Here is a 25,255-nt window from a genome sequence, read left to right on the forward strand (position 1 = left end):
GTAAAGGTGAATTTGTCGCGAGAGGCTCCGCCTCGGACGCGCGCGCCCAGATCCTCCCCAGCTGATGGTCCAACCTAGGATGCGACGATCCGATTCCCAGAGTGAGGGAAAGGATCAGGTCCGCCCCCCGCACTCTGCGCAGCAGGAGTGGCGGGCTGTGAAGGGGGACAGCGCCCCCCGAATGGGCCTCTCCCCAAGTGAGGGGTGTGGGCCGGTGGCGCGCCCTCCGCAGTGGCAGAGCTGGGACCCGGCCACCTACCTCCACCCCCACCCCCCGTGTGGCCACTTTTGATCCCTCCCCAGACACAGCCAATCTGAACTCCGGCAGAATGAATACCAGGATCGGGTTGCTCTCTCGGCTCCCCTCACCCCACCTCCTCGCGTCTTTCCTTCCCCACGTGACTCTCTGGAATCTTTGCCAAAGCTCCTGGTCCCTGGGTCCATTTTCACACCGAGTAAAGGAGAGAGAAAGGAGGCGAGGGAGGGGCGGAGCGAGGCGGCGCGTGTCCTCTGCACGCCGGGTCCAGACTGGGCCTTGCACTGGGCGTTTCTGGGCTCCCTCGCCCGGGTGGCATTGAGTTCGGCGGTGTCTCCAGCGTCTCTAGCGCCTTCCTCCGTGCCTGTAAAATCCTGGCTCCTCCCCCACACCCCGATCACACCTCCTGCTGGCGGCGGCTCGACGCTCTGGGGGCGGAGGTGGGCGTTGAAGTCCAGTAAGCCGCGCCCCGCGCGCCCCTCTGCCGGGCGAGGGGCGGGGGCGAGAAAGTGGCAGCAGCCGCGCCCCACGCACCGCTCCCTCCTTTCCTGGAAGCCTCTGCACCTTCTGCGGCTGGGAGCGCGGCGGGCGGCGCGGGGCGGCTGCAGCGCCGGCAGGTCCCGGAGCTCCCTGCATCGCTGCGCAAAGTTTCCAGAGGGCGGCCCCGGCGCACGAGGTCCTCGGCGCCGGGTGGCCTGACCAAGCAGTGGGTGAGGGAGGTTCTTTCGGGGCTCACCAGCGACCCGCTCTACAGACGTTTGGTACCAAGCGAACTTTAAAAAAGCTGGTCGGACCAGCCTGGGACGGGATTCCCACAGTCAGGGACCGGGGAGCGGAAGGGTGTAGCCTGCGAGCGAAGCTGGGACAGCCGATCGGCCGGCGACCAGCAACTTTCTGGAGAGACTTTGCCGAGAACTGGGCTCTGCCTCTTCTTGCAAAGCGCAGCCTGCGTTGCTGGAGAGCTCGGCGCGCTGTCTTCGTGCAGCGGGTGAATTGAATCCCCCGCCCGCCCTGGCGCCTGGTAGCTGGAGTGAGTGTCGCTCCCGGCCGGGCCAGTCCGTCCCATTTCCTCGGAGGTAACCGCCCTCTGTGCGCCCGGGTTCGAGGGCCGAAGGCTGCGTTTTGGCCGAGAGCCGGTTCTTGGATGCTGAAGGCTGGGTTCGGGTGCCGGAGAGGCCATGGGTGTCCTCAAAGTGTGGCTCGGGGTGGCCCTAGCGCTGGCGGAATTCGCAGTATTGCCTCATCGTTCCGAAGGTGAGAGAGCGGCGCCTTTTGTGTATTGGGGTGTGTGTGTGTGTGTGTGTGTGTGTGTGTGTGTGAGAGAGAGAGAGAGAGAGAGAGAGAGAGAGACACGAGAGGGAAAGGGATCATGCAGTTTAATTTAAAAAGCCCAGCAGGTTTCCCGGCGCTGTGGGTCGTGTGGAAGTTGTTTTTGGTGGCGGGGAACGTGGAGCAGGAGTGGGCTTTTTCTGAGAAGAGCCCTCACCTGGTGTTTGCATTCAGATCACAGCCCCCGCCCGGCCTCCCTCTCTGTTCAAAGTGCCTTGGGTGGGCGGGTGGCCGTTTGAGGTCGCATCTCTGAAATTAGATTTTTCTCTCCACTACCCCGGTCCCCAGAGGAAAAGCGACTACTGGAGCTAGGCGAGGAGCGAATAATTGCTCTTAGCGGTGTAAAAATACTTCTGTCCCTATGAAACACAAAATCCCCCACCTCGAAGCCCTGTGGCTCTCCCGCCTTCCCCGCCGCAGTTTGTGTCCCCCTGAAGTCCAGCTGAGGTTTTTCTGATTAGCTGGGTGGAGCGTGTTCCGGACGCAGGCGATTCAGTTGCGCCCGAATTAACCTCAGTCCAGAGACGCGCGACCTGCCTGCCTCCCGGAACGAAAGTGGTTACTGAGACTTTGGGTTCATTCTCCTCCTCGGCCCTGCGCCTCCCTGCGCCTCGGTGTGAACCGGAGCTGTGGGGGTCGTCGCCGTGGCAGCCAAGGCGGTCTGCGTCCACCCGAGCTGGCGGATGGACGAGAGAATCAGGAGTTTGGGGGTCACGGGATGCCGGGCCCCGGGGCGCTCTGAGCTCCCACCTGCGTCGGGGAGCCGAGAAAGTCGCCGGACTGGAGCTGACGGAGGGAGAAGGGAGCCGGCGGGAAGGGAGGAGGGCGGCGTAATCCACAGCCCGGCTCTCGGCTTCCCCTCCGAGCTCCATTCATTATTCACCCGGCTGTGGGAAGGAAAGTTCACCTGGCCAGCCGCAAAAATCACGGCCGTGGCCCAGGCGGCGGGAGGGCAGAGCCCTGGCGCAGGTCGCCCTCCGGTCACCGGAGCAGCCGCCTCTTCGGTGGCTTCCCAAGAGAAAGTAGCATGGCCTTGAAAATCCACGCCCTCAGTGGAGACTTTCCTGCGGGTCAAGGCGCTGCCCTCAGCGCACTCCCGGGAAGCGTATGCAGTGAGTCCATCCCGGAGAAGCCCGTGTGGGCCTGCAGCCTCCTCCGAACAATGCTGTCCTGTGGAAATACATCCTTAGGGTGTGCGTGCATACTGATAAAACTCTAACTTGTAGGGCATAATTCCAATAAACCTCGTATGGGAGAATCAGTCCAGGCCACCCAAACCTGAACTTGGTACTTAGAAAAATCAGTTTCACTTGGTGGCACTTTCTTAATTAAAATTACATCCTAGCAATGCAAAAAACGTGCTGTCACGCCACAGCTGTAGGAAGCGCAGTTTCGCCACACCAACTCTCTGGAAATGATGAGAGTTATTGTTATTTAAGAGCCCACAGACCGCGCTCTTTGGGAAGTTGGTAGGTGCGGTGGGCAAAGTTTAAGAACTGTCTGTCTTTTTTTTTTTTTTGGCCTGGGCCGGGTTTGAACCCGCCACCTCCGGTATATAGGGCCAGCACCCTACTCCTTTGAGCCACAGGCACTGTCTTTCGATTGGGGGTGTGGATGGGGGATGTGGACAGTATTCCTCCAGTCTTCAGAAATTTTGCTTCTCATTGTTTGACCCCATCTCTAGAGCACTCTACAGTCATTTCACAAATTGGACTCATAAATTGATAGACATCTGGGAGTTTCCACCTGCGTCCTAGTGAGGCTTATCTAGCAATGAAAGAATAATGAAAGGGTCCACGCGGAGGCTTACTGAACAGTGGTGTGCACAGTGCTAGGTACGGTACAGACAGAGTTTCATTTAAGTACGTGATAACACTCCCAGAGACAAAGTATCAGCCGTCATCTGACCAGACCTTGGGTTTGGTTCTGTCAAGGTTAACTTTTTCTTTTGAAAATAAGAGCATTTAAGGTCAAGGGTGGAAACCTTATGGATCATAGAAATTTCCTCAAGTCTTTATTAGCCCAGGGAATAATTTTTTAAAATGAAAAAGAAACAGGTACACATGTGCTTCTCTTCCTGGGCTGTACTCTGTGACACCATAGCCCTGCAGCTCACGACCAAATTTGTTTTCTTTGCAGTGCTCAGAGAAAGGATTCCAGATGCTTCTGGCACACCAGTTATACCTTTGTCAGCTACAGTTGATACAGCTGTGTTCTTCCTCACTTAGCTGGTTAGGATGCTTATAATTCTCCTATCTCTAGTTCAGTAAGTGCTCAGAACATTGGTCTGATGAATGAGTATCGTCAAATCACATTCTTTTGAATTAAGCTTAACTGGTAGAATGGCCTCAGTGATTATCTGACTGACCTTGAATGAACCACCTAACTTCTTTGGGCTGTGGTTCTGTGGTTCACTAAATGAAGAGGGTGATGAGGTGATAGCTCTAAAATATTTAGAAATGAGAGATCAACATTGGCTTCTTTATTTGTGGTCACTGGTAATTTTCTGCTTCTAAATTTTAATTATCAAAATAATAATGCAGGCTTGGTGCCTGTAACACAGTGGGTACAGCACCAGCCACATACACCCAGGCTGGTGGGTTCAAACCCACCCCAGGCCAACTAAAACAACAATGACAACTGCCACAAAAAATAGCCGGGCGTTGTGGCAGGCACCTGTAGTCCCAGCTACTTGGGAGGCAGATGCAAGAGAATTGCTTATGCCCAAGAGTTGGAGGTTGCTGTGAACTGTGATGCTTTGGCACTCTACCGAGGGTGACAGAGTGAATTATCAGTGGTGATATTTACATTGCCTTATATTGTTGAACTGGTAAACAATGCTGATTTGAGAACTTAATAAAATCAAGAAGACACAGAAAAACTTCTAACATGGCTGCTGTCTGAAGCAGAGAAACTCTGCCATGGCACTTTCTGGAGAAACTCACCCTGAGTTGTGCTGACACGTGTAAACCCTCTGAAGTCATATTGGAGAGGACAGCTGCCTTGGAGTGGGGAAGAGTTGTGGAGTAGAAGGCTGAGCAAACCGAGCTTTAGTCTGTGTCCCATCACTTCCCATGTGATTTTAGCCAGTCCCACAAACTCCCAGCCTTTTCCTATGAATGCCATTGACAGATTACATTGAGTAGGGTGCCGGCCCCATATGCCGAGGGTGGCGGGTTCAAACCCAGCCCTGGCCAAACTGCAACAACAGCAACAAAATAGCCGGGCGTTGTGGTGGGCGCCTGTAGTCCCAGCGGCTCGGGAGGCTGAGGCAAGAGAATCCCGTAAGCCCAAGAGTTAGAGGTTGCTGTGAGCTGTGTGAGGCCACGGCACTCTACCCGAGGGAGGTACAGTGAGACTCTGTCTCTACAAAAAAAAAAAAAAGAAAAAGAAAAGAAAAAGATCATTTGATTGATAATTTGTTATATCTAGGGGGGGTTAGCATATTTGGTTCCACTCTTGCCTGGAGAGTCCTTTTGGCAAGGAAGTTGATGCTTAAAACTCAATGTTAGAGGGGCGGCGCCTGTGGCTCAAGGAGTAGGGTGCCAGCCCCATATACCGGAGGTGGCAGGTGCAAGCCCAGCCCAAAACTGCAACAACAACAACAACAACACACCTGAATTTTAGGGAAGAGAAGACATTGGTTGAGGAAATAGCCCATCTCTTCATTCAACCTATTATTTCTTTATTGACAGCTTATGTGTCAAGGTACCTTTGGTAACAGAATGCAGATATCAAAAACAAAATAAAACAAAAAACCCCTTTATTACTTGCCCTCAAGGAGTTTGCATACCCAGAAGTCATTAACATCACTAAAATAGCAGCAGGGCATTTGGTCTTTGGTGGGTTTCCGATATTGAAATGTTAGATACCCGCACTTTTGCATCTTTTGACTTTAGCAACTGCCTGCTATAGGAAATATTGGGGCGATACACAGGCACAGACTGTTATTTCTATCATATTACCATTCTCCTCTGAGGACTGAATTCTGGGTATGCTCTCTGGCATGGACACAGCCATCCACATTCACTGTTACGCACTTGGGTGGCGATATTACTCAACGACAGTCAGACACAAGTAGTCATAAAACCCTCCACCACATGGCTCAGAAGAGGGGTGGGAGCTGCCACATGGCAAAGTTGGAACCTCCTGCCAAATCTTAACATGGTTCCAAAGCAGTTGGCCCATTTTCAGTTTAACTACTCTATTAATTGATCTGAATTCTAGTTGATACTAATCAGGACAAGAGCTGTCCTGTCAGTTCAGAAAATGATTCTATTTTAACTGTTCCACAGTGTCCACAGCCATATGCTGAATTATAACACAACATAAAGCCTGAGCCTTTAAATGCCAACTCATGGCTGCTCGTTTCTAAGGAGTCAGGTTTTTGTGAGGCTGTGCTCTCCAAATCTTTTCATATCTCAAAGGCTGTATCTACCACTGTTTCTTTGAACCGATGGGTCTGACATTTTGTGGCTCTGGGATTTAACTTCTCCAAGTTACTGAATCTACCAGCGATAGTTTCCAGAGCGAGTAGTTTCAGGATGTAAGTGTTGGTAGAAAGTTGGTATAAATCTCAGATTTTCTTTGAAAATATTAGACTTTATAGAAGCATCTCGTGAAAAAGTATATTAATAATATAATGTGAAAAATAGAAATTTAAATTTGATGCAGTGACATTTTGTTATGTAACCTGCAAGAAAAGTGCCAACCACAATTGGAAGAATAGCACAGGTGTTGGGATCTGGGGTTCTTTCTTGATGCTGTAAAATTCTTCACCCTGCAGAACTTTCTCACAGGCTGTCAGGTGTTAGAACTTAAGTTCCCCAGCATCTCAGCTGTATTCAATACCCTGGCAACTTTCATCATTAGAGAATTCTAGTTCTTGTCTTTTTTCCCTCTCTAGTCCTCTCTTGAAGAAAGCCCCTTTCTTCTAAATCCACACCTTCTCTCAGAATTCACCTTGAATTTGAATTTTCTTTGAAGTTCAACCAAAGCCATAAATAGGAACCTCAAACCCAAGATCATTTTGGTACTCCTTAAGAAAAAAAGTAATGAGTGGAAGTGGCAACTTTGCACTCCACACCATGTGAACCGATCAACTAATGGAAAAGCCCCTTCCAGCACCGATGCCAACAAATTTCCCAACTTCATCCGCTGGGGGGTGTGCAGTGCGTGCTGGGGTGGGCAAATTTGCTTGCTTTGGCTGACTGCATCTGGCATTGGTTGGTGATAAATGTTTGATAGGATTGGGCATCATACTGGAATGCCTTAGTTTCTCCTAAGAGTAGAAAGGAGGTTTTGGAAGCCCTGTTAATGGAGACTCATTTGCGTGGCTGCCTTCTGGGTAGAACCATTCTGTTTTGGGAAAGCCCTCAGAAGGCAAAACTTATTTCTTTTGGAATTGTGCATCACACAGTGACCCAAATTGAGTTATTTCTGTTTCCTAGTGATAGAGTTTATCAGCCCCTGTACTCTGGTTTGACTTGCGTCTCCAGCCGATGTGTGGCTTACCCAGGGGTATATGTGGTGCCTCACTCAATGCTGCTGTGGCTTTTCACGTTGCAGTGTGTTTAGAATGTCTTTCTAAACCTCCCCAAATGGCTTTTGATATGTGCACTTGGATACACATACTTGTTAAGCTTGATTTCTTTTAGGGCTTTGGAAACAATTGACCTTGCTACGGAGGGGAACAGTGAAATTATTCTAAATGTTATATTTCTTGTTCGTTTTTCCTAAAAGTTAAATTTTGTAAAAGACAATAAATTTTGTTTCTAAAGATTAAATTTTATGAAATTGTACCTAAGTGATGATGATGATTATAATTTTTTAAACACAAGAAGTAATCAAATATATCTATATAAGTAATTTAGAAAGTGAATTGTGTTGATATATCTTATTTGGGATATTATTCTTTTACACACACACACATACACACATACACACATACACACATACCCTTTCTTATGACAAACCATACACTGAAATATTAGGTCTTGGAAACAAGATTTCTTTTTTCAGTTTTGAGACAGAGTCTCACTATGTCGCCCTCAGTAGAGTGCTATGGTGTCACAGCTCACAGCAACCTCCAACTGTTGGGCTTAAGTGATAAGTTTGCCTCAGCCTCCAAAGTAGCTGGGATTACAGGAGTCTGCCACAATGCCCGACTTACCACTGTGCTACGGGTGCCAAGCTGGAAACAAGATTTCTTAAGGAAAAATAAGTCAATTCAGAAGAATTTTCCTCCAAGGTTTTATCTCAAATTATTTTAATTTGAATGTCAAGGGCATAAAAATCACTTCAATTAACTTGCCCCTGGAAATCTTTGATTCAAACCCAAATGTAAATGGTCATCTCATTTAAAATTTGCTCTTAATTCCATTAGTGGCAAGAAAGGTAGACCAGTGCTTTCCTGAGGAGTCAATACTTTTGAGACGTTATGAATGATCTGTTAGAGGCAAGGATGTAGTGAAATATGTTCTTTTCTCTTTGGAAACCCCTGTAGTACATTGTCAGAATACGCATCTACTTCGGTGTGTACAAGGCCTGACAATTAAGTTCATGAACTCATCCTAGAAAAAGGGCTACATACCTCATTGCTGAATATCACTATAGTTACCTTTGAAGTACTCCCCTTGGGAAGCTCTGCACCCACACCAGTGCCTAGTCTACCCTTTAAAGCTGTTTTGGAACTCCTTTTCTGGAATGGCCATCAGAGCTGTCATCATGTTACCCTTGATGTCCTGCATGTCATCAAAATGTCTTCCTTCCAATATTTCCTTTATCTTCAGGCAATGAAAAATGTCCCTGGGGGTTAGATCAGGTGAGTAGGAGGGTGTTCCAATACAGTTATTTATTTACTGGCTAAACCCTCCCTCACAGACAGTGCTGTATGAGCTGGTGCATTGTCATGATGCAAGAGCCATACCTTTCTCATGCCAAGATTTTCAGTTCAGAGTTTCCAGTTTCTCTATTGATGTTTACTTGGTTGGCTGCTGTGTTCTCACAGTCAGCTGAGAATTTTGATGCGCAATTTGATTAATTTCTGCAATATTTTTGTCAATTCTACTCGTAACTGGCTCTCCTGACCTCTCTTCATCAGTGACGCTTTCTCTCCATTCAGGAAAATGTTTAATCCATTTGTACACTGCAGTTTTCTTCATGGCCCTATCCCTATAAACTTGGAATAACATGTCCCTGATTTCACTTCCATTCTTGCTAAGTTTAACAAGAAATTTAATGTTCATTGCTCTAGTTTGAGCTCTAACATTCTCGTGACAGCACAGAAAAACACTCAACAATAATGAATATCACTCAGCAACACAGCACCATATGTCGGCAGAAACACAGCTGTGAGACACTGATATACCAAGGTTATGAAGCCTTATTGAGTTGTTTATACAGTGCCACCAATGCAAGCACAGGGTGGCAAGTTCACAAACTTAACTGTCAGACCTTGGATGTGCTATTCTAATCTGTTTTGCAGCCTCAGTTTCTGAGAGAGTAACTGGTACCACACTGCCCACCTGCTTCTAGGTTAAATCAGTACGTATTCTGCAGCTCAGAATTTGGTTGAGAACATGGGTACATTTTTTAAAATTAGAATTGCAGCTGTAAGTTGTTTTCTGATATAAAACTTAGAGGTTTATTTTATGATGTGTTAGTTTTTCAGAATATGGAGGCTGTCCCATTCAAATTCAGCCTTCTTTTCCATTTAGAAACAAATCATCTGTTGCTTTTCATTTGGTGCTTAATGACTGGAAAACATAAAGATGTGTCAGTTCATAAGCAGCCCCTCAGGAAAAGAATTGAGTGAAAAATGGGTTAAAAGAGTCTTGGAGGTCATGAATTGAAGAGTTCCTTTCAATGAAATACTCTTTATACTACTCTCCTATAAAATGGTCTAATCCCCCTGAAAAGGAACATATTGTGTTAAAGGCATGAAATGAGTATTTTGTATTAATCAACCAGATACCCAAGTGAATACTTACTATGTGAAGAGGTGGGGCATCAAAGATGTAGAAGCATTCCCTTTGCTGAGAGTACACACATGCTCTTCAGGCTAGTTCTACTGTGTAGTGAGGGTATTTGCAACATTTCTGCACCCTCAGCAAAGATATTGCAAGGAGGTATGTGAAAATGGATTTACCAGTGGGTGATTCTGGCAAAAAATGTTATGAGCTCAAAGGAGCACAATCTCATTGGCTGAAAAACTTTCATGAAGGAGATGGGATCAAGTTCCAGAGGCTTTACTAGACCAAGTTCATTTCCTATAGGAAACAAAATGAACAAAGGCGTTGAGATATGAAAGTGTCTCATAGGATCCTCAGTTGGCCTCTTGGGTTGGACTGGAGAGTTAGTGTAAGTGAAGAGTGGCAGAGAAGCTGGGATATATAAATTGGGACTGGATTAGGGAAGCTTTGCTGACTTATCACAGAGAAAAATATACATTGTATTTATACTGTCACGCTATAAAATGACGTATTTATAGCATGTCATTATAAATACATTTATTTTTAAATTCAAATAATAAGTTTTAATGATGCTTTCCCTCCTGTGTGTCCAAGAAGTGTTTTGGTGTATGGGGTTGTTCTTCTGGGGGAAGAAATGTTCAGGCTATTAAGATTTTGGAAAAAGCAATGTTTGCTGAGTACAATGCATGTAGACGCCGTTTTAGCAGTGGGCCCTCTAGGGCTGTGCCTATTGATTTATTATGCATCCTTTTTAATTCTTGTTTTGTTTTTTCCCCACAGGTGCTTGTGTCTATCAGGGTTCCTTGTTGGCGGTAGGTCGTTCTTTATATATTTGGTTTATTTCTTTTGAATGTAAAATGGTTGGTTGAGGTTACTAAGTGAGTGAAGTGATCTTATCACAGTTTGAGAATTAGCCTTCATGTTGGCATGTAATACCTTTTCCAGAGTGAGTTAGTTCCATTTGGATACTTGGGTAGTGGAAGAGAAGTTCAGACACCCAATGCACAATTTGCATTCTGTGGCTGTCTTTTGTGTTTTTTCAATCAGAGAGAAAATTAGATCTCATCCTCTTGTCCGATACAAACGAGGGTGCAAATTATTTATCTTCCCGTTGTATTTGCTTCCACCTTTGAATCCTTCTCCCCAAAAAGTACAGTTATTAAGTTCAGTAGAAAAGGAAAGATTTCTGATTGTTGCTTTGAATTGTAAACTTAAATTTTGGTGAATAACAAACAAATTAACATTTTTATCCCTGAACTGTTGCCATACAGGGTAGAATTGATTTTGAACTTAATGTCAGAATGACTTGGGGGAAAGCTGATGTAAGTCTCATGCATTTCTTTTCATTAGTAATGCACTATGGTGTGTAACCATGTTAAAGCCTTATTGAAAAGACTGTCTACACTCCATCAACTCCAATAAATGGTGTGACAAGTCATTCTTCACCAATTTTTTATTTTGGTTTAATAAATGCTATAATAAAACAGAACTGAAATGGTTGGAAAGGGTTTGCTCATTTACATCACAAACCTACTGTTGACATGTGTGATATTAATAAGTCATCTTAGATTATCCTTGTGGTATTGAAATAGATGAAGATTACCTTGAGTATCCACAAGTCTAGCTAACTATAGATATTCACAGTAGTGTTCTTGAATCTGAACTTCCCATACTACAGTTACGGCTCTGGAGATTTATGTTTTTTTCTTCTTTGTGTTTTTGTATTAAAGAATTAGGAAAAAGCCATTTTCCTTCTCTTTCTCATTCTATGCCCTTAAAAAGCAGACTTTTCTTTCTGCTTATTGTTTAATATATTTTAGGAATCATTTTAAAATCAAAGTGCTCTACGATGCATCATGAGTTTAGGAGAGCTGTAGTAGATTGTGGTAGTGAACTCAGTAATCCATGTTAATACAAAGAGGATTGTTTATTGAATAGAATGCTACATGATTTTTCAGTATCTTTTCATAGCTATTGATCTATCTGATACTTATTATACGCCAGTAAAATAGGCAGGCCACATTATTTTATATCCTCCTCCTTTTTAGTGGAGAACCAAGGATAAGAGTGAGATGAAGATATTTGCTAAGGGTAATAGACCACTAAGAGGTGGAGCTGAACAAGGCAGCCGGCCTTCTTCCTGTGTGCTGTCTGTATCGGAAGAGAAGTGGCTGGATCATCTTCTGTAATTGACTTTGCTATGTGTTATTGTGCATTTGAATATGAAAGCATGAAATAATTGGAAGGTTATTTTGATCAAATTAAAAGGAGACACTGTCTAGCTAACTTGCCTTTAGTGCATGACCTTGCTTCCCTGTGCCACGCCCCAGCTGGGCCCAGGGCTCATGGCTGCTCAGCCAGTGGGCTGGGCTCCCTCACACCAGCACACGCCTCACCCCTCCAGGTGACTTCTTTGCTTATCAACGCTCTGCTGCATTTGTTTGAAAACCTTTTCAGGAGCCCGAGGTACTTATGGAATTCCGTCTGAGAGACAATACATTTATCATCATAATAAAGATTGTTATTAAACAAACATTTATTGAGTGACAACTACAGTCCTGCTATTTTAGGCACTGGAGTGCATCAGGGAGCAGACAGATAAAAATTCCTGCCCTTTTGGAGCTCAAATTCTAATGGGTAAAATATATAGAATGCCAGATAGGGGAACTATGGGGGGAAGGCATGGAGGCACGGGGGCGGGGGGTAGAAAATACTGGATATAGGGGACAAGGGTGGCTGCTTTAAATAGGGTGCTAGGGAAGGCTTCACTGAGAAGATAAATATCTTCTGGGCCCTTGGATATTTAGGGGAAGAGAATTCCAGAGGTAGGGGGAGGGGGCAGCAAGTGTGAAGTCTGCAGCAGAGCTGTCGGCCACTGGAGGACGTAGTGGAGGCCAGAGTGGCTGGAGCGCAAGACCAGGAGACAGAGCATGTGGAGCTTGTGCAGACGTTAGTTCGTCCTTTAGGAAGGTGGGTGAGCCACTGGAGGTGCTAGGGAAGAGGAATGACAAAATCTGACTTATCATTTAATTAAACTGCTGAAATGAGAATGTGAAAAGAAATAAGTGTTCTTGTTTCTAGGGAAACTGTGTTGAATACTTTAAAAAGACTCCTCAGAGATGAGTCACTAAAAAAATTGCTGTCAAATTAAGTGTGGGAGAAACAGCTATAAAAGATTTGGGAAAAATTTGAAAATCTAGAGAGATTCTGCATTCAGATTTATTTGCTCAAACCACATTAAGATCTCTCCTCCTTTTGAGGACACCGAGACTGGAAATAGCAGATGATGCGCCGTGGATGTCGTTAATTGTCTGCATAATTCATCACTGCCACTGTCTCTGCATAACCTGGTGTTAAAGAGAGACATGGCTGCCATGTCCGTGAAACTGGAGAGTGGATGTGTGCTTATGTATTTGAATCAAAATGAAGAGTTTAAGAACATTTATATGCCGTTCTAAGATTCTAGACAACTTTTTGGGTGAGAGGCCTTCTCTTCTTGGAGGCTTTGCATTTAAGAGCTGGCTCCAAGAAGGGTGATGTGGGGTCCCTGTGGGTGATTCTACCCACACAGTCACCATTGTGGAGGTCTGCGTGGCTCCAGACACGTCCTAGTCCAAAGTCTCCATTTTATGGATGAGGAACCTGGGGCAGGTGTGAAGTTCTTGAGGTTCTTTCTCGGGCGAGTAACTGGAAGTAGAAGGTTGGTCTGGTTGAAAATGGCAAAGTGTCAATTTCAGATGAATTCATAAAATATACCAAGGAAAAGAAACGTGCATTTAGCTGCTTGCTGCTACTTTAGTGCTGCCAGGGTTCCTCTCCCCGATACCTTTGAGACTTACCACTCACTGTTGAGGAAGCTTCCAGATACAATACAACACTCGCAGCCCTGGCCGTCTGACAGGTCTGGTTTTGATTCTCCTCCTGTGCCACAAACCAGCCCTGTGCCCTCGGGCAAGTCACAGAACTTCCCGAAGCTCTGTGACATGGGGACACACCCTGATGTGACCCCACATGTGCTTTTCTGCCATAACAAAATTCTTCTTCGCCTGCCAAGACAATGGAGAGGAGTGGGCTGTTATTAAGCACCTGCTGTATATTCGATGCTCGATGATTTCAGGAAAGGGATGTTGTCTTTACAGGGAAGGAAGCTGAGGCTCAGAAGGTTTAGTCACTTTTCCAAAGCTACAGTGAGCGCTAGAGGAAGAGCTCAATGCTGGTTCTGGTTCTTAAGCCGTTCCTTTGAGCCTTCTGTTTTGCACAGTCACACCAGGCCACTTGCCGTCTCTGAACACAACTGGCTTTTGTTACCATCTTCAGTCCCATACACCCACCCCCTCCCTGCCACACCTGCCATGCAGTTGTCTCTGCCAGTCTCTATCCCCGACTTCCCGCAAAAGCCAGCTGTCCCTGGCTGACCCCATCCCATTTCACTGAGGCTGTGCTAGTGTGCACTAAATTCAGTGTGCGATGCAGGGTATGTATAGAGGGTCGCTTCGTCTTAAAAACATGTATAATACACAGCATACTAAGTGCGTGTGTGCACTTATATGTATATAAGTGTGTGTATGTGTGGGCACACCCCCAACTTGTGCTGCATTTTGTCTCCCAACTGTTTTTTAAAATTTCAGGTTAATATGAGGGTACAAACAAGTAGGTTACAATATTTGCATTTGTTAGGTTGAGTCCTTCTTGTAGTTGTGTCTTGTGTCTTGAACTCAAAAGTTGTGCCATCTACCCCTACATTGTCCCCATAATGTGGGAGCACCCCAATCTCCTTCCCTCCTCCCCTCTCCTATTCCCTAATTCCTCCTGAATTCAGTGTTTCGTGACGTGGGCTTGTACTAGTTCATCTACTGGCTTCATATTGGTTCTGAGTACACTGGATACTTGCTTTTCCATTCTTGTGATCCTTTACTAAGAAGAATGTGTTTCAACTCCATCCAGGTTAAATGTCTCCCAACTGTGACAGCTCTGGACATGCAGCGAGTCCTGCACGACCTGGCCCTCAGCCACATGCAGCCGTGTCCCCGCTGTGCACCGGCTCATCTCTGGGCCGCCTCTCTGCCCCACGTTCGTTCTTCTCTTCTTTCCGTTCCTCAGGTCAGAAATTGCCAGAAGGGACTAAAAATACCTTGAGAAGCACAGAATAAGCCATTTTCAGCAGTGTTTCTGACCCCCAAACACCCATGCACCCCTGGGCTCATAAGACTTTCTAAAGTCAGCCCCCGTGGAAGAGAGTGTGACCGTGTGAAATCAGGAATCGTCAGAGGGAAGCTCCCTGGGTGACATGTTTAACTGTGATAGGAGCATCTAGCACGAGGAGGAAAGTACATTTTTTATTTCAAAGTTTTCGCATATCTTCAATACTTTTCCAACTCTATGAAGTTAAAAAAAATTAGTTTCCCTTTTGCCTTGCTCTAAGCAAGCACTTCTCCTTTTAAAAGTTTTTCTAGGGATGGGTGGCTTGAGTCTTCACTTGAAGTTTTTCGTCAGTGAAATGGGGAGGAGCTGGTTACTTCACGGGGTTGCTGTGAAAATTAGAGGGGAGCAGCGTGGAGTTCTTAGCCCTGCCCGTGACCTGCAGTCCTTGGTAGAAGTGAGCCGCTGCCAAGCAGTTATGCCTGGCAAATCTGGACAAAACTACTCTTCCTTAGATGGAAAGTGTTAAGGGTTGGGATTTTCCTACTTGGGAAACTTTGCTCACAAATGCTGACAAAGGGTGTCATGAGACATCGACTTTTAGCAAATTTGAAAGAAAGTTTTTCAAGGATAATAAAAAGTATCAAGTGTTGAGAATATACAACAGCAGAAAGATCCAGGCTTTCGAGCTTGAATTTTGGTACCACTACCTACCTGCTGTGTGGTCTCAGATGTGACACTTTATACAGTTGGGTCCCAAGTTAATTGTCTATATAATGGGGGCTATGTTCCTCATGGGCTTGATGTGGTGATTAATTGAGAGCATGGGTGTGAAAGAAGCCAGAATGGTGCCTGCAGGGAACAGGTGCTCAGGTCCCCCAGGTGACAACAAGATGTGGGAATGGGAATGAGTGGGTAATAGTGGCCAGAGTGTCCCGGTTCAGGTCCCGGCTGTGTTTTAATTAATAAGTACCAGCTGTGTAGCATGGCGTAGGTCACTTGAATGAAAGGAGGTCTCACTTTCTAAATTTGTATTTCTAAAATACTTGTTACATTAGATCCTCTCCAACACTCTTAACGCAGTATTGTTCAGTGGAGCTTCTGCTATGGTGGAAACGTCCCATAGCTGTCCTGTCCCACATGGTAACCATGAGCCACAGGTGGTTACCGAGTAGTTGACACATGGCTAGTGACGTTGAAAAGATACATTTTAAATTGTGCTTAGTTTGGGTTAAAGTTTAAAGTTGAATAGCCGTTGAATAGTGGTTGAATAGTGGTTGCCGTATTGAACAGTGCAGCTTTAGAGCTTTAAAATTCCTAGCATATTCTATTATGTAAACTTGAGATATGGCTTTCTGGGTGGTTCTCAGTCTGGGTGAAAACTTACTGTAGAGTTTTCAGCAGTTGTGAGAAAGGTAACAAGAAATTTACTGTAGTACCTGCGTTTCTTTATATAATTAGAACAGTTTTAAGGTAACTCCAGACAGTTCTGCTCTCCCCATTTGCTTGATTATGTTTTTGAGTAAAAGGGGTGGAATTAGCTAGAGCTGAGCCCTCACCTGCAGGCAATTTTACACATCCTTTAGTATTTTCATAAAATTGGTTTCATGTTTTGTAAAAATGTGGCGCACTCATGGGAGTGTTATCCACTGTTTATATTGTAGCAGGAAAAATACCGAAAACTTCTGGACTAATCTATAGGTCTCATTTATTAGCGCTAGGGAGGATTAAGGAAGACAGTTCTTTAGTGCCAGGCTTTAACAACTGGTGTGCGGTTACTTGGTTTTGTTTGAAACTGTAACACAAAGGGATAGCTCCATAGATAGGAAAATGTCTCGGAATTGTGTATGCTGGTTATTCATTAATATGCTCAGGAGATTTTAGAGAGAAGAGAAATGAAAAGAAAAAAAATGGAAGCTTTCCCTGTTAACTGTTCAGAGTCCCCACAAACACTTAGTGAATCTTGGTCAGTGGCTGCTATGGAAACATCCCGAACTTCTCAGCGGTGGGAAGAATGCTCGGCCTCCTGTGTGACGCTTCCCAGAGTGGAAGCAGGACAAGTCGTCATCCCTTAATTTCCCCTAAGCATATTCCGAATTGCCGGATATCTCTTTTTAGTTATAGCTGAACAAGAATTCATCATTTATTATGCCTCGGGTCCTTCTTCCTTTCTTTTATTTTAAAAGACAGGAATATGCTTTTACGCGGAATGTCACTCTTTATTAAAATGTACTTATGTTGTGGGGAAAACTTCACTTTTTTTGCAGCACATCGTTACTGGGCTAGGTGCTGGCATAAATTCAGAGAGGTGGGTGAGCTTCCTTTAACTAGAGGAATTCAAGTTGAGTCTAGACCAGGGGTCCTGAAACTATGGCCCGTGGGCCACATGTGGCGGTGTGATTATATTTGTTCCCGTTTTGTCTTTTTACTTCAAAATAAGACATATGCAGCGTGCATAGGAATTTGTTCATAGTTTTTTTTTTTTTTTTTTTTAACTATAGTCCAGCCCTCCAATGGTCTGAGGGACAGTGAACTGGCCCCTGTTTAAAAAGTTTGAGGACCCCTGGTCTAGACAGACAGAATCACCAATGAGCTAGTGGTGGCCTAGACTCTTCAAATTTGGGTTTTTCCATGTGGGTGGAAGGTTAGTGTGTTTGTTTCTGCCTAAGAGAGGGAGCCCTTAGAGAGGGCGAGAAAGAGCTCCTGACTCCAGAGTGTACAATGAAGGGTTTCCCCACAGGCCTTTCTTCATGGGGAGTGACCCTGTCCCCTTAGGTGTCTGGTAATTGGGCTCTAGGTGCCTTAGAAGATTATGTTTTCCTTGCTGGGATTTTATAGGTTTCTCATCGTCATCAGATGGGCTGGTTTTCCATTGGAGAATTTATAACTTCTCAGAATAATCATATGAGGGGAATAATACAAGAGATTTTGTATTTTTATTGATGGATAATCCATATGCATGTTTATTCTTTTTTTTTTTTTTTTTGTAGAGACAGAGTCTCACCGTACCGCCCTCGGGTAGAGTGCCGTGGCATCACACGGCTCACAGCAACCTCTAACTCTTGGGCTTACGTGATTCTCTTGCCTCAGCCTCCTGAGCAGCTGGGACTACAGGCGCCCACCACAACGCCCAGCTATTTTTTTTTGTTGTTGCAGTTTGGCCGGGGCTGGGTTTGAACCCGCCACCCTCGGCATATGGGACTGGCACCCTATTCACTGAGCCACAGGCGCCGCCCTGCGTGTTTATTCTTATTCATATTCTTGTGGTAGGAACAGATGTTTTAAGTTAACAAACGCATTTCTTATGCTTTGTTTTGAATGTGGAAGATGCAACTGAGCTTGGCAGCCATATTAATCTGCTCAGGCTGTGCTCTGCCTGATTGTGCATCTCAATTTTCTGGTCAGACCACACGTCCTCCCAACCTTTTTTTTTTAAATTTGTGTCATATTTGCTCCAAATTGCCTAACGACATAGTATCTCATTTTGTGTTTTTCCCACGTCTTTGTTTGTAAGTACAGAATAGGTACATGTACACATGACTATTTTATACACAGCACATTTATATATGCACGTGAGTGTATCCATACAGTGCCTAGAATAGAATTGTCACTCATTTATGACGCCTTCTGGCGTTATCATGTCATAATTTACATATTTTTAAAAGTCGTTTGCTTACTAAGGGAAAGATAATATATAAATATCAAATGACAATTGAGTTAAACCAGCTTATGTTTTCTTGGAATTTGAATTACAAATATCTAAAGAAAAGTTGCCTTTGAAAATTTTGCGTGGATAGCATTTTGCTTCTGGGACAGGAAGGGACCTTTAAATGTAAAATTGGCACAAAATAATTTAAAACATCATGGGCAGTTTAATGTAAAATAAACCCAGAGCTTCTGGTGTCCCAGCTACGTTCCTTTAGCTATGATTGCTCAGGCTCTGGGAGTTGAGAACTACGTGGGAGGAGGAAGGAAGGGGAAGCTTTCACAGTAAGAAACAGTTTATTGTGAGTGCCCAGGAGGCTCTTGAGTTTGGGCTGTGACCTGTGAGTTCTTTCCTGACAGCCCCTGAGATTGGTTATTTATTAAATTTATGTCATTCTTGTTCTCTAAAGGGAAATTGAATGGGTGGAGGGTGGGGAGACCCAGGCAGAGGAGGGCCCAGGCAGGGGGAGTGTGTATTGGAGGGCAGATTTTATTGTTCCTTGTACTTTACATTCTGCAGATGGTTTTGTACTAGTGAGCAGGAGAAAATTATTAACAGAAGTGGCCACTTCATCTTTGGTGTTCTTACTGTATTTAGTTTCCCTATAATCTAGAAGGAACTTGGTCTAAGGAATGAGAAATCAGGAATAAAAGGAACTGGAAATTAGAGACTAAGAAGAAACCTCTCCTTCTCCTATCTGCTGTAGGTGTGTGTAGAAGTAATGATCCAACTCGATTCCAAAGCCATTTGTTGATCCACGTCCATGTGCTAGGTCCCAGGAGGGGACCTGTGGGGTTAGTAAGACATAAGTTATATCCCGGGAACATGCTGCTTAGGCAACAGCCCCTTCCCCCCTTTTCTCTACTGGTAGAGTCCTGATTTTCTTCTGATCTCTCACCCCTTCCTCGTGTGACTTTTGTAAATCCTAGTTATGAGCTAATTCGGAAGTTTATATTCCCTTGTAAGGGACTGGTTTAGGAGTGTCTGACTCAGTTGTGACCAACTGGATTTGCATGGAAGTCTGCTAAGACCCCATAAGAGCTCCTCCTTTCCCCAGTTCTGAACAAGTTGAAAAATGAAGCAGATGATAAATATCAAAGTCAAAATATCATGTTGTGTCTTTTAACAGGTGAAGCTAAGTTGGAGGATTTAGCTTTAGTTCTCTTAGCCAAGCGGGCCTGAGCCCTCAGAACTGGGTAGACGCAGTGTTCACAGGCATTCTTGCTGAGGCAGCGTCCCCGTCAACCAGAATTGCTGCCTGGTGCAACAGATGACAACTTATGCTTCTGGTTGACAGGTTTGCTCCCGAGCAGGAGAAGACAGAACTGAGAAAAGCATGCCTCATTGTTCTTTGAAATTTACCAGTTAGGTAAATCATGCCATCTTCCCAGGGATAGGAAAGGCCTGGAGTTATGTGCTGAGGTCCTTCACAAAAAGGAAGCCTTAGAAGTGGGAAAGAAGCACTCTCCATGAACGGGTGACTTTGAACGTCAGTATCTGAGCACTGGAACATGAAGAAGTGATCTCTGGCAGGGCCGTAGTGGTTGGGATGCCTAGCCAACACACAGAGCTTGACGGAGGGCAAAGATGGAGGCATTCAATTCCTTGTGGAGTTTGTTTGTTGATCTGTTGACTTAACCAGCCCAGGAACTCACCTTCCTGGGGAATTACTGTGTGAGTTAAGAAATTCCCTTATTGTATAAGTCAATATGAATTACATTTTATATTACGCATTTGAACCAATCAGATCATGAACTTCATCCACAGCCCTTTGGGATAATTGTCAGTAAATAGGAGTGCAGCAGGATGGCTGGGCCTCTGAGCTCTGATTCTTGCATATAAGTCTGAGCTCTTCTCTACCATCAAGGGGGGTGTTTAAACTGCAAATCGCAGAAGACCTGCAATAAGGGATTTGAGTTATTTTCTGTAGCCAGCGGGGCCGCTTTGAAATGGAAATCATTTGTTCTTGAATTCAGACCCTGTCCCTACAAACTGATTAATGTACTGTTGGAGATGAGAGGTCACAGCACTGTCCTCTGCCGTGTGGCTTCCTCTTCTAATTGTCACCAGTGTCCAGACGTAGTTGCTCTATGGCGCTCTGAAGAGAGCGTGGGTGGCTTGGCTTCCATGAAACCCATCATCAGTTGAAGAAGAGTTTGCAGACGTCTTCCAACAGTGAGTCCATACCAGCAAGTTCATTATTCGTTCAGAAAACCTGGTTCCTCTGGTATCAAATAAAGAGGAACTCCCTGTTAATAGGCATTAATCCCCTCACTTAATGTTGATGTCCAGGATGGTGCTCCCAGGCCCCTGGTAGGGGCATCATCTTTTTCCTTTTGCTTTTATCTAATCAATAGTTCTCATTTTTTCTTCACAATTTGCAAAGATTGAATTATGTTCCAGATAGTATTATGATAAAAAAGGACATTTTTTGGTATTCAAATGTCTTTTTAAAGTGGAAGCCTGATTATTTTATATATACTACCCTAGATGTTGAAGAGTATAGTTTTTTCTCATGCTGAACAACAGAACTGTTTTATTATTTGCTTCCAGAATTTTTATCAGATTTACTAGTTCTAAAACCTAAAAATGTCTTTTTTTTTTTATTTTATTTTTTTTGCAGTTTTTGGCCAGGGCTGGGTTCGAACCCGCCACCTCTGGCCTATGGGCCCGGCGCCCTACTCCTTTGAGCCACAGGAGCCTCCCTAAAATGTCTTTTTTAAAAGAAAGATCAAGTCAGATACTTTTTAAAGGAGGATCTCTTAAAAAACATGAACTCCTAGAAAAGATTCTTAATATCCTGGGGTCTTAGGGGGAGAAGAGAGGAAGATTTTATAGGACTAAGATGACTCAAATGCGTATGAAAAGGAGAGAAACTCAGGTTAAATCGCCATTTTGGTTGCTGCTTTAGAGGACTCAATTAAGCTGTTGAAGATACATATCTTTTTGTATTTCTTTGTTTACTTAATGATTAGGAGGAAACATTTTCAATAACACCAGTCAGGAGATAAATATAAAGTATGATAAAAGAAATACTGGGAACTTTAGGAGGTGTATATTCCTGTGAGGTGCAAACTTATGAAGGAGACTTACTCAGTGAAGGAGATTGCATCTTTAGAACTATGCATTCTAGTTTTTGATATTATAAATAATTACGTTAATGATAAAGCAGTTAGAGAGTAGTGGTTTATAAAAGCCAAATCACAAGGTGCAGACTATCTTTCCAACTTTTGAGAAAGGAGAGTTTTGTTTCTTGTTTTTCTCAGTGAAAATGGCCATATTGTCTTATTTATTATACTAAAAGTAATGCAGGCTTGCTCTAAAGGAAAGTAAATCAGACAAATACAGAATATAAAAAGAAAGGGGAAAACACCATTAATTCCAGTAATTCCATGGACAAAAATATTACTAAATATTAGCTGAATTTATTGTAGAACCTTTTCCATTAATGTATGTGTGTATTTAACAAAAAGCAGGCATTCAACTATCTCCCTGTTTCTAAAGTCAGTGCTGCGCGATGGACGCCTTTCTCTGCCGACAGCGCAGAGTGAGCCCAGCGTTCCTCGTGGGTGGGCTGTATGTCATTTTCTTATGCCTGCTGATTGGTATTCATATTATTCCAGTGTTTGGCCTTGTGAACAACGCTGTGATGATGTTCTTAGACGCTTTTCAGTTGTTTCTTTAGGTACCGTGTTAGTCTATTTTGCATGGCTATAAAGAAGTACCCGAGACTAGTAAATTTATAAAGAAAAGAGGTTGATTTGGCTCAGGGTTCTGCAGGCCGTATGAGAAGCATGCCGCTTCAAGAGCTTCCAGTCAAGGTGGACGGTAAAGGGGAGCAGGTGTGTCACTTGGTTAGAGAGCAAAGGGAGGGGAGCAGGTAGTGTCAGGCTTTTTAAAACAACCAGCTCTCACGTGTACTAATAAAGTAAGAACTCACTCACTACTGTGGGGGTGGGAGAGCGCTAAGCCATTCATGACACCCCCATCATGCAGTCACCTCTTACCAGCTCCGCCTCAGAGTGAGATTTGGAGGGTCGCACATCTGAACCACATCAGGTCCATTCCTTAGAGATACAACTTTTGAGTCACATGGTACACATTTAAAAAAAAAGGTATTTGTGCATACTTTAAATACATATCACCAAATTTCCCTTTGGGGAAGTCATACCAATTTGTACTGACATTAGTTTATTTTTACATCTGATGTAAAGATAAAACCAACACTCAGTTGTGGTGGGCGCCTATAGTCCCAGCTACTTGGGAGGCTGAGGCAAGAGAATCGCTTAATCCCATGAGTTGGAGGTTGCTGTGAGCTGTCTGAGGCCACGGCACTCTACCGAGGGCCATAAAGTGAGACTCTATCTCTACAAAAAAAAAAACAAAAAACCAACACTCAATTTGAGTTGTTGAATGTTTACCAATTTTATTAAATTTATTTTTTAGCATGATTTATTTTTATTTTTTATCTTTTTTGAGACAGAATCTCACTATGTCACCCTGGGTAGAGTGCCATGGTATTACAGCTCACAACAACCTCAAACTCTTGGGCTTAAGCGATTCTCCTGCCTCAGACTCCCAAGTAGCTGGGACCACAGGTGCCTGCCACAACATCCGGCTATTTTTTCGTTGCAGTTGTTATTGTTGTTTAGCAGGCCCAGGCTGGGTTTGAACCTGTCAGCCTGGGTGTTTGAGTCTGGGGCCCTACCCACTGAGTTATGGGCACTGCCCAGGAATGATTGATTTTTAAAAGTCAGTGGAATGCAAGATGATATTGATAAACTTGATACAATTTTAAACATCTTTAACAGTGTAAACTAAAGAGAAAAACTCAACAGAGTACAGGTTTTCAAAGATTTGGTGTTACAATTAGTAAAACAAAGAATTCATGCAAATATTTAAGAATAACATCAAACTGTAGGAATTAAACTGAGAAGAAGAATAGAAAGTTAATGTAAGAGAAAATATAAGTAGCAAACAAATATATTAAGAAGAGTCATTGTTATTGATAAGCATGTAAAAACTATATTGATAATGGTATATTGACATATACCTGTTAGAAAAATAATTAAATTATTAAGCTGAGTTTTGATGAGACTTCTGGGAATTTGTCTTAAGGAATGAATTTAGAAGAAAGTTATATGTAAGGAAGTTTCTTTCTGGCATTATTTATACTATGAAGTAAGAAGCTATCTAAACATCTTATTAGAGGAGTGGTTAAGTAAATCATGAATTAGCTCAATATAGGATGTCATAGAGTCATTAAAATAAAGGATTTGAAGAGCATCTTGCCATGTAGACATTTTACAAGGTAATGAATGTTAAGTGAAAGGCAGAGTACAGAATTCGAATCCTGTGATTAAAGCTATTTTTAAAAGTGTGCCTGTGGTTCAGTGAGTAGGGAGCGGGCCCCATATACTGAGGGTGGTGGGTTCGAACCTGGCCCTGGCCAAATTGCAACAAAAAATAGCGAGGTGCTGTGGTGGGCTCGGGAGGCTGAGGCAAGAGAATCTCATAAGCCCAAGAGCTGGAGGTTGCTGTGAGCTGTGACGCCACGTCATTCTAATGAAGGCAATAAAGTGAGACTCTGTCTCAATAAAACCAACTGTGCTTTTCTGGGATTGGAGTCTGATAAGGGGCCGGCGGAACTCTTTCAACAGGAGGCAGAGAGTGTGTATGTGGAGGGCATGGGACCAGTTGGAAGAGAGGACAGTTATAAAAGGGAAGACACAATGAACAGAGGGACGAGGTGGGTGGGTGGAAACAAACCGCAAGTGGCAGAGACAACCTACCTGTCTCAAAGATAGGAGCAAAGCAGGAGAAAGGATCCCAGAGTTACTTTATTGAGAACTGTTAGTGTAAGTGACGGAAGCTCAACCCCAGCCAGCTTCAGCAAAGTCTGTGCTGCTTTGCCTCCTCCACTGGCAGTCTACGGGGATCGAGTTTGCAGCAGACCCAGCGGCACTTGTGAATTCACATGGTGCCATCACGGCTCTTTCCCGCCATCTCTCCAGGCTACCCTTTATTCTGGGAGCATTCACACGATGCCATCATGGCTCTTTCCTGCCGTCTCTCCTGGCTTACCCTTTATTCTGGGTGCATTCACATGGTGCCATCATGGCTCTTTCCCGCCATCTCTCCGGGCTACCCTTTATTCTGGGTGCATTCACATGGTGCCATCACGGCTCTTTCCCGCCATCTCTCCGGGCTACCCTTTATTCTGGGTGCATTCACATGGTGCCATCACGGCTCTTTCCCGCCATTTCTCCAGGCTACATTCTGGGTGCATTCACATGGTGCCATCACGGCTCTTTCCCGCCATCTCTCCGGGCTACCCTTTATTCTGGGTGCTTTCACATGGTGCCATCACGGCTCTTTCCCGCCATCTCTCCAGGCTACATTCTGGGTGCATGCACATGGTGCCATCACGGCTCTTTCCTGCCATCTCTCCGGGCTACCCTTTATTCTGGGTGTATTCACATGGTGCCATCACGGCTCTTTCCCGCCATCTCTCCAGGCTACATTCTGGGTGCATTCACATGGTGCTATCATGGCTCTTTCCCGCCATATCTCTGGGCTACCCTTTATTCTGGGTGCATTCACATGGTGCCATCATGGCTCTTTCCCGCCATATCTCCAGGCTACCCTTTATTCTGGGTGCATTCACATGGTGCCATCACGGCTCTTTCCCGCCATCTCTCCAGGCTACATTCTGGGTGCATTCACATGGTGCTATCATGGCTCTTTCCCGCCATATCTCTGGGCTACCCTTTATTCTGGGTGCATTCACATGGTGCCATCACGGCTCTTTCCCGCCATCTCTCCAGGCTACATTCTGGGTGCATTCACATG

At 44.5% G+C, this 25,255-nt stretch overlaps 1 protein-coding gene across 1 annotated transcript in view; it reads left to right on the forward strand.

Annotated features, from left to right (window-relative positions):
* The first annotated feature begins 461 nt into the window (after nucleotides 1-461).
* The window catches only part of FRAS1 (Fraser extracellular matrix complex subunit 1), a 482,654-nt gene continuing 457,860 nt past the window's right edge, over nucleotides 462-25,255 (forward strand). The window contains exons 1-2 of the mRNA XM_053590633.1: nucleotides 462-1,510; nucleotides 10,339-10,370. Of these exons, the coding sequence (XP_053446608.1) occupies nucleotides 1,435-1,510; nucleotides 10,339-10,370 (108 nt within the window). The 5' untranslated portion in view covers nucleotides 462-1,434. The remainder of the gene's footprint in view (nucleotides 1,511-10,338; nucleotides 10,371-25,255) is intronic.

The sequence above is a fragment of the Nycticebus coucang genome, chromosome 1, assembly GCF_027406575.1.
Source record: "Nycticebus coucang isolate mNycCou1 chromosome 1, mNycCou1.pri, whole genome shotgun sequence".
In the NCBI taxonomy this organism is placed as follows: Eukaryota; Metazoa; Chordata; class Mammalia; order Primates; family Lorisidae; genus Nycticebus; species Nycticebus coucang.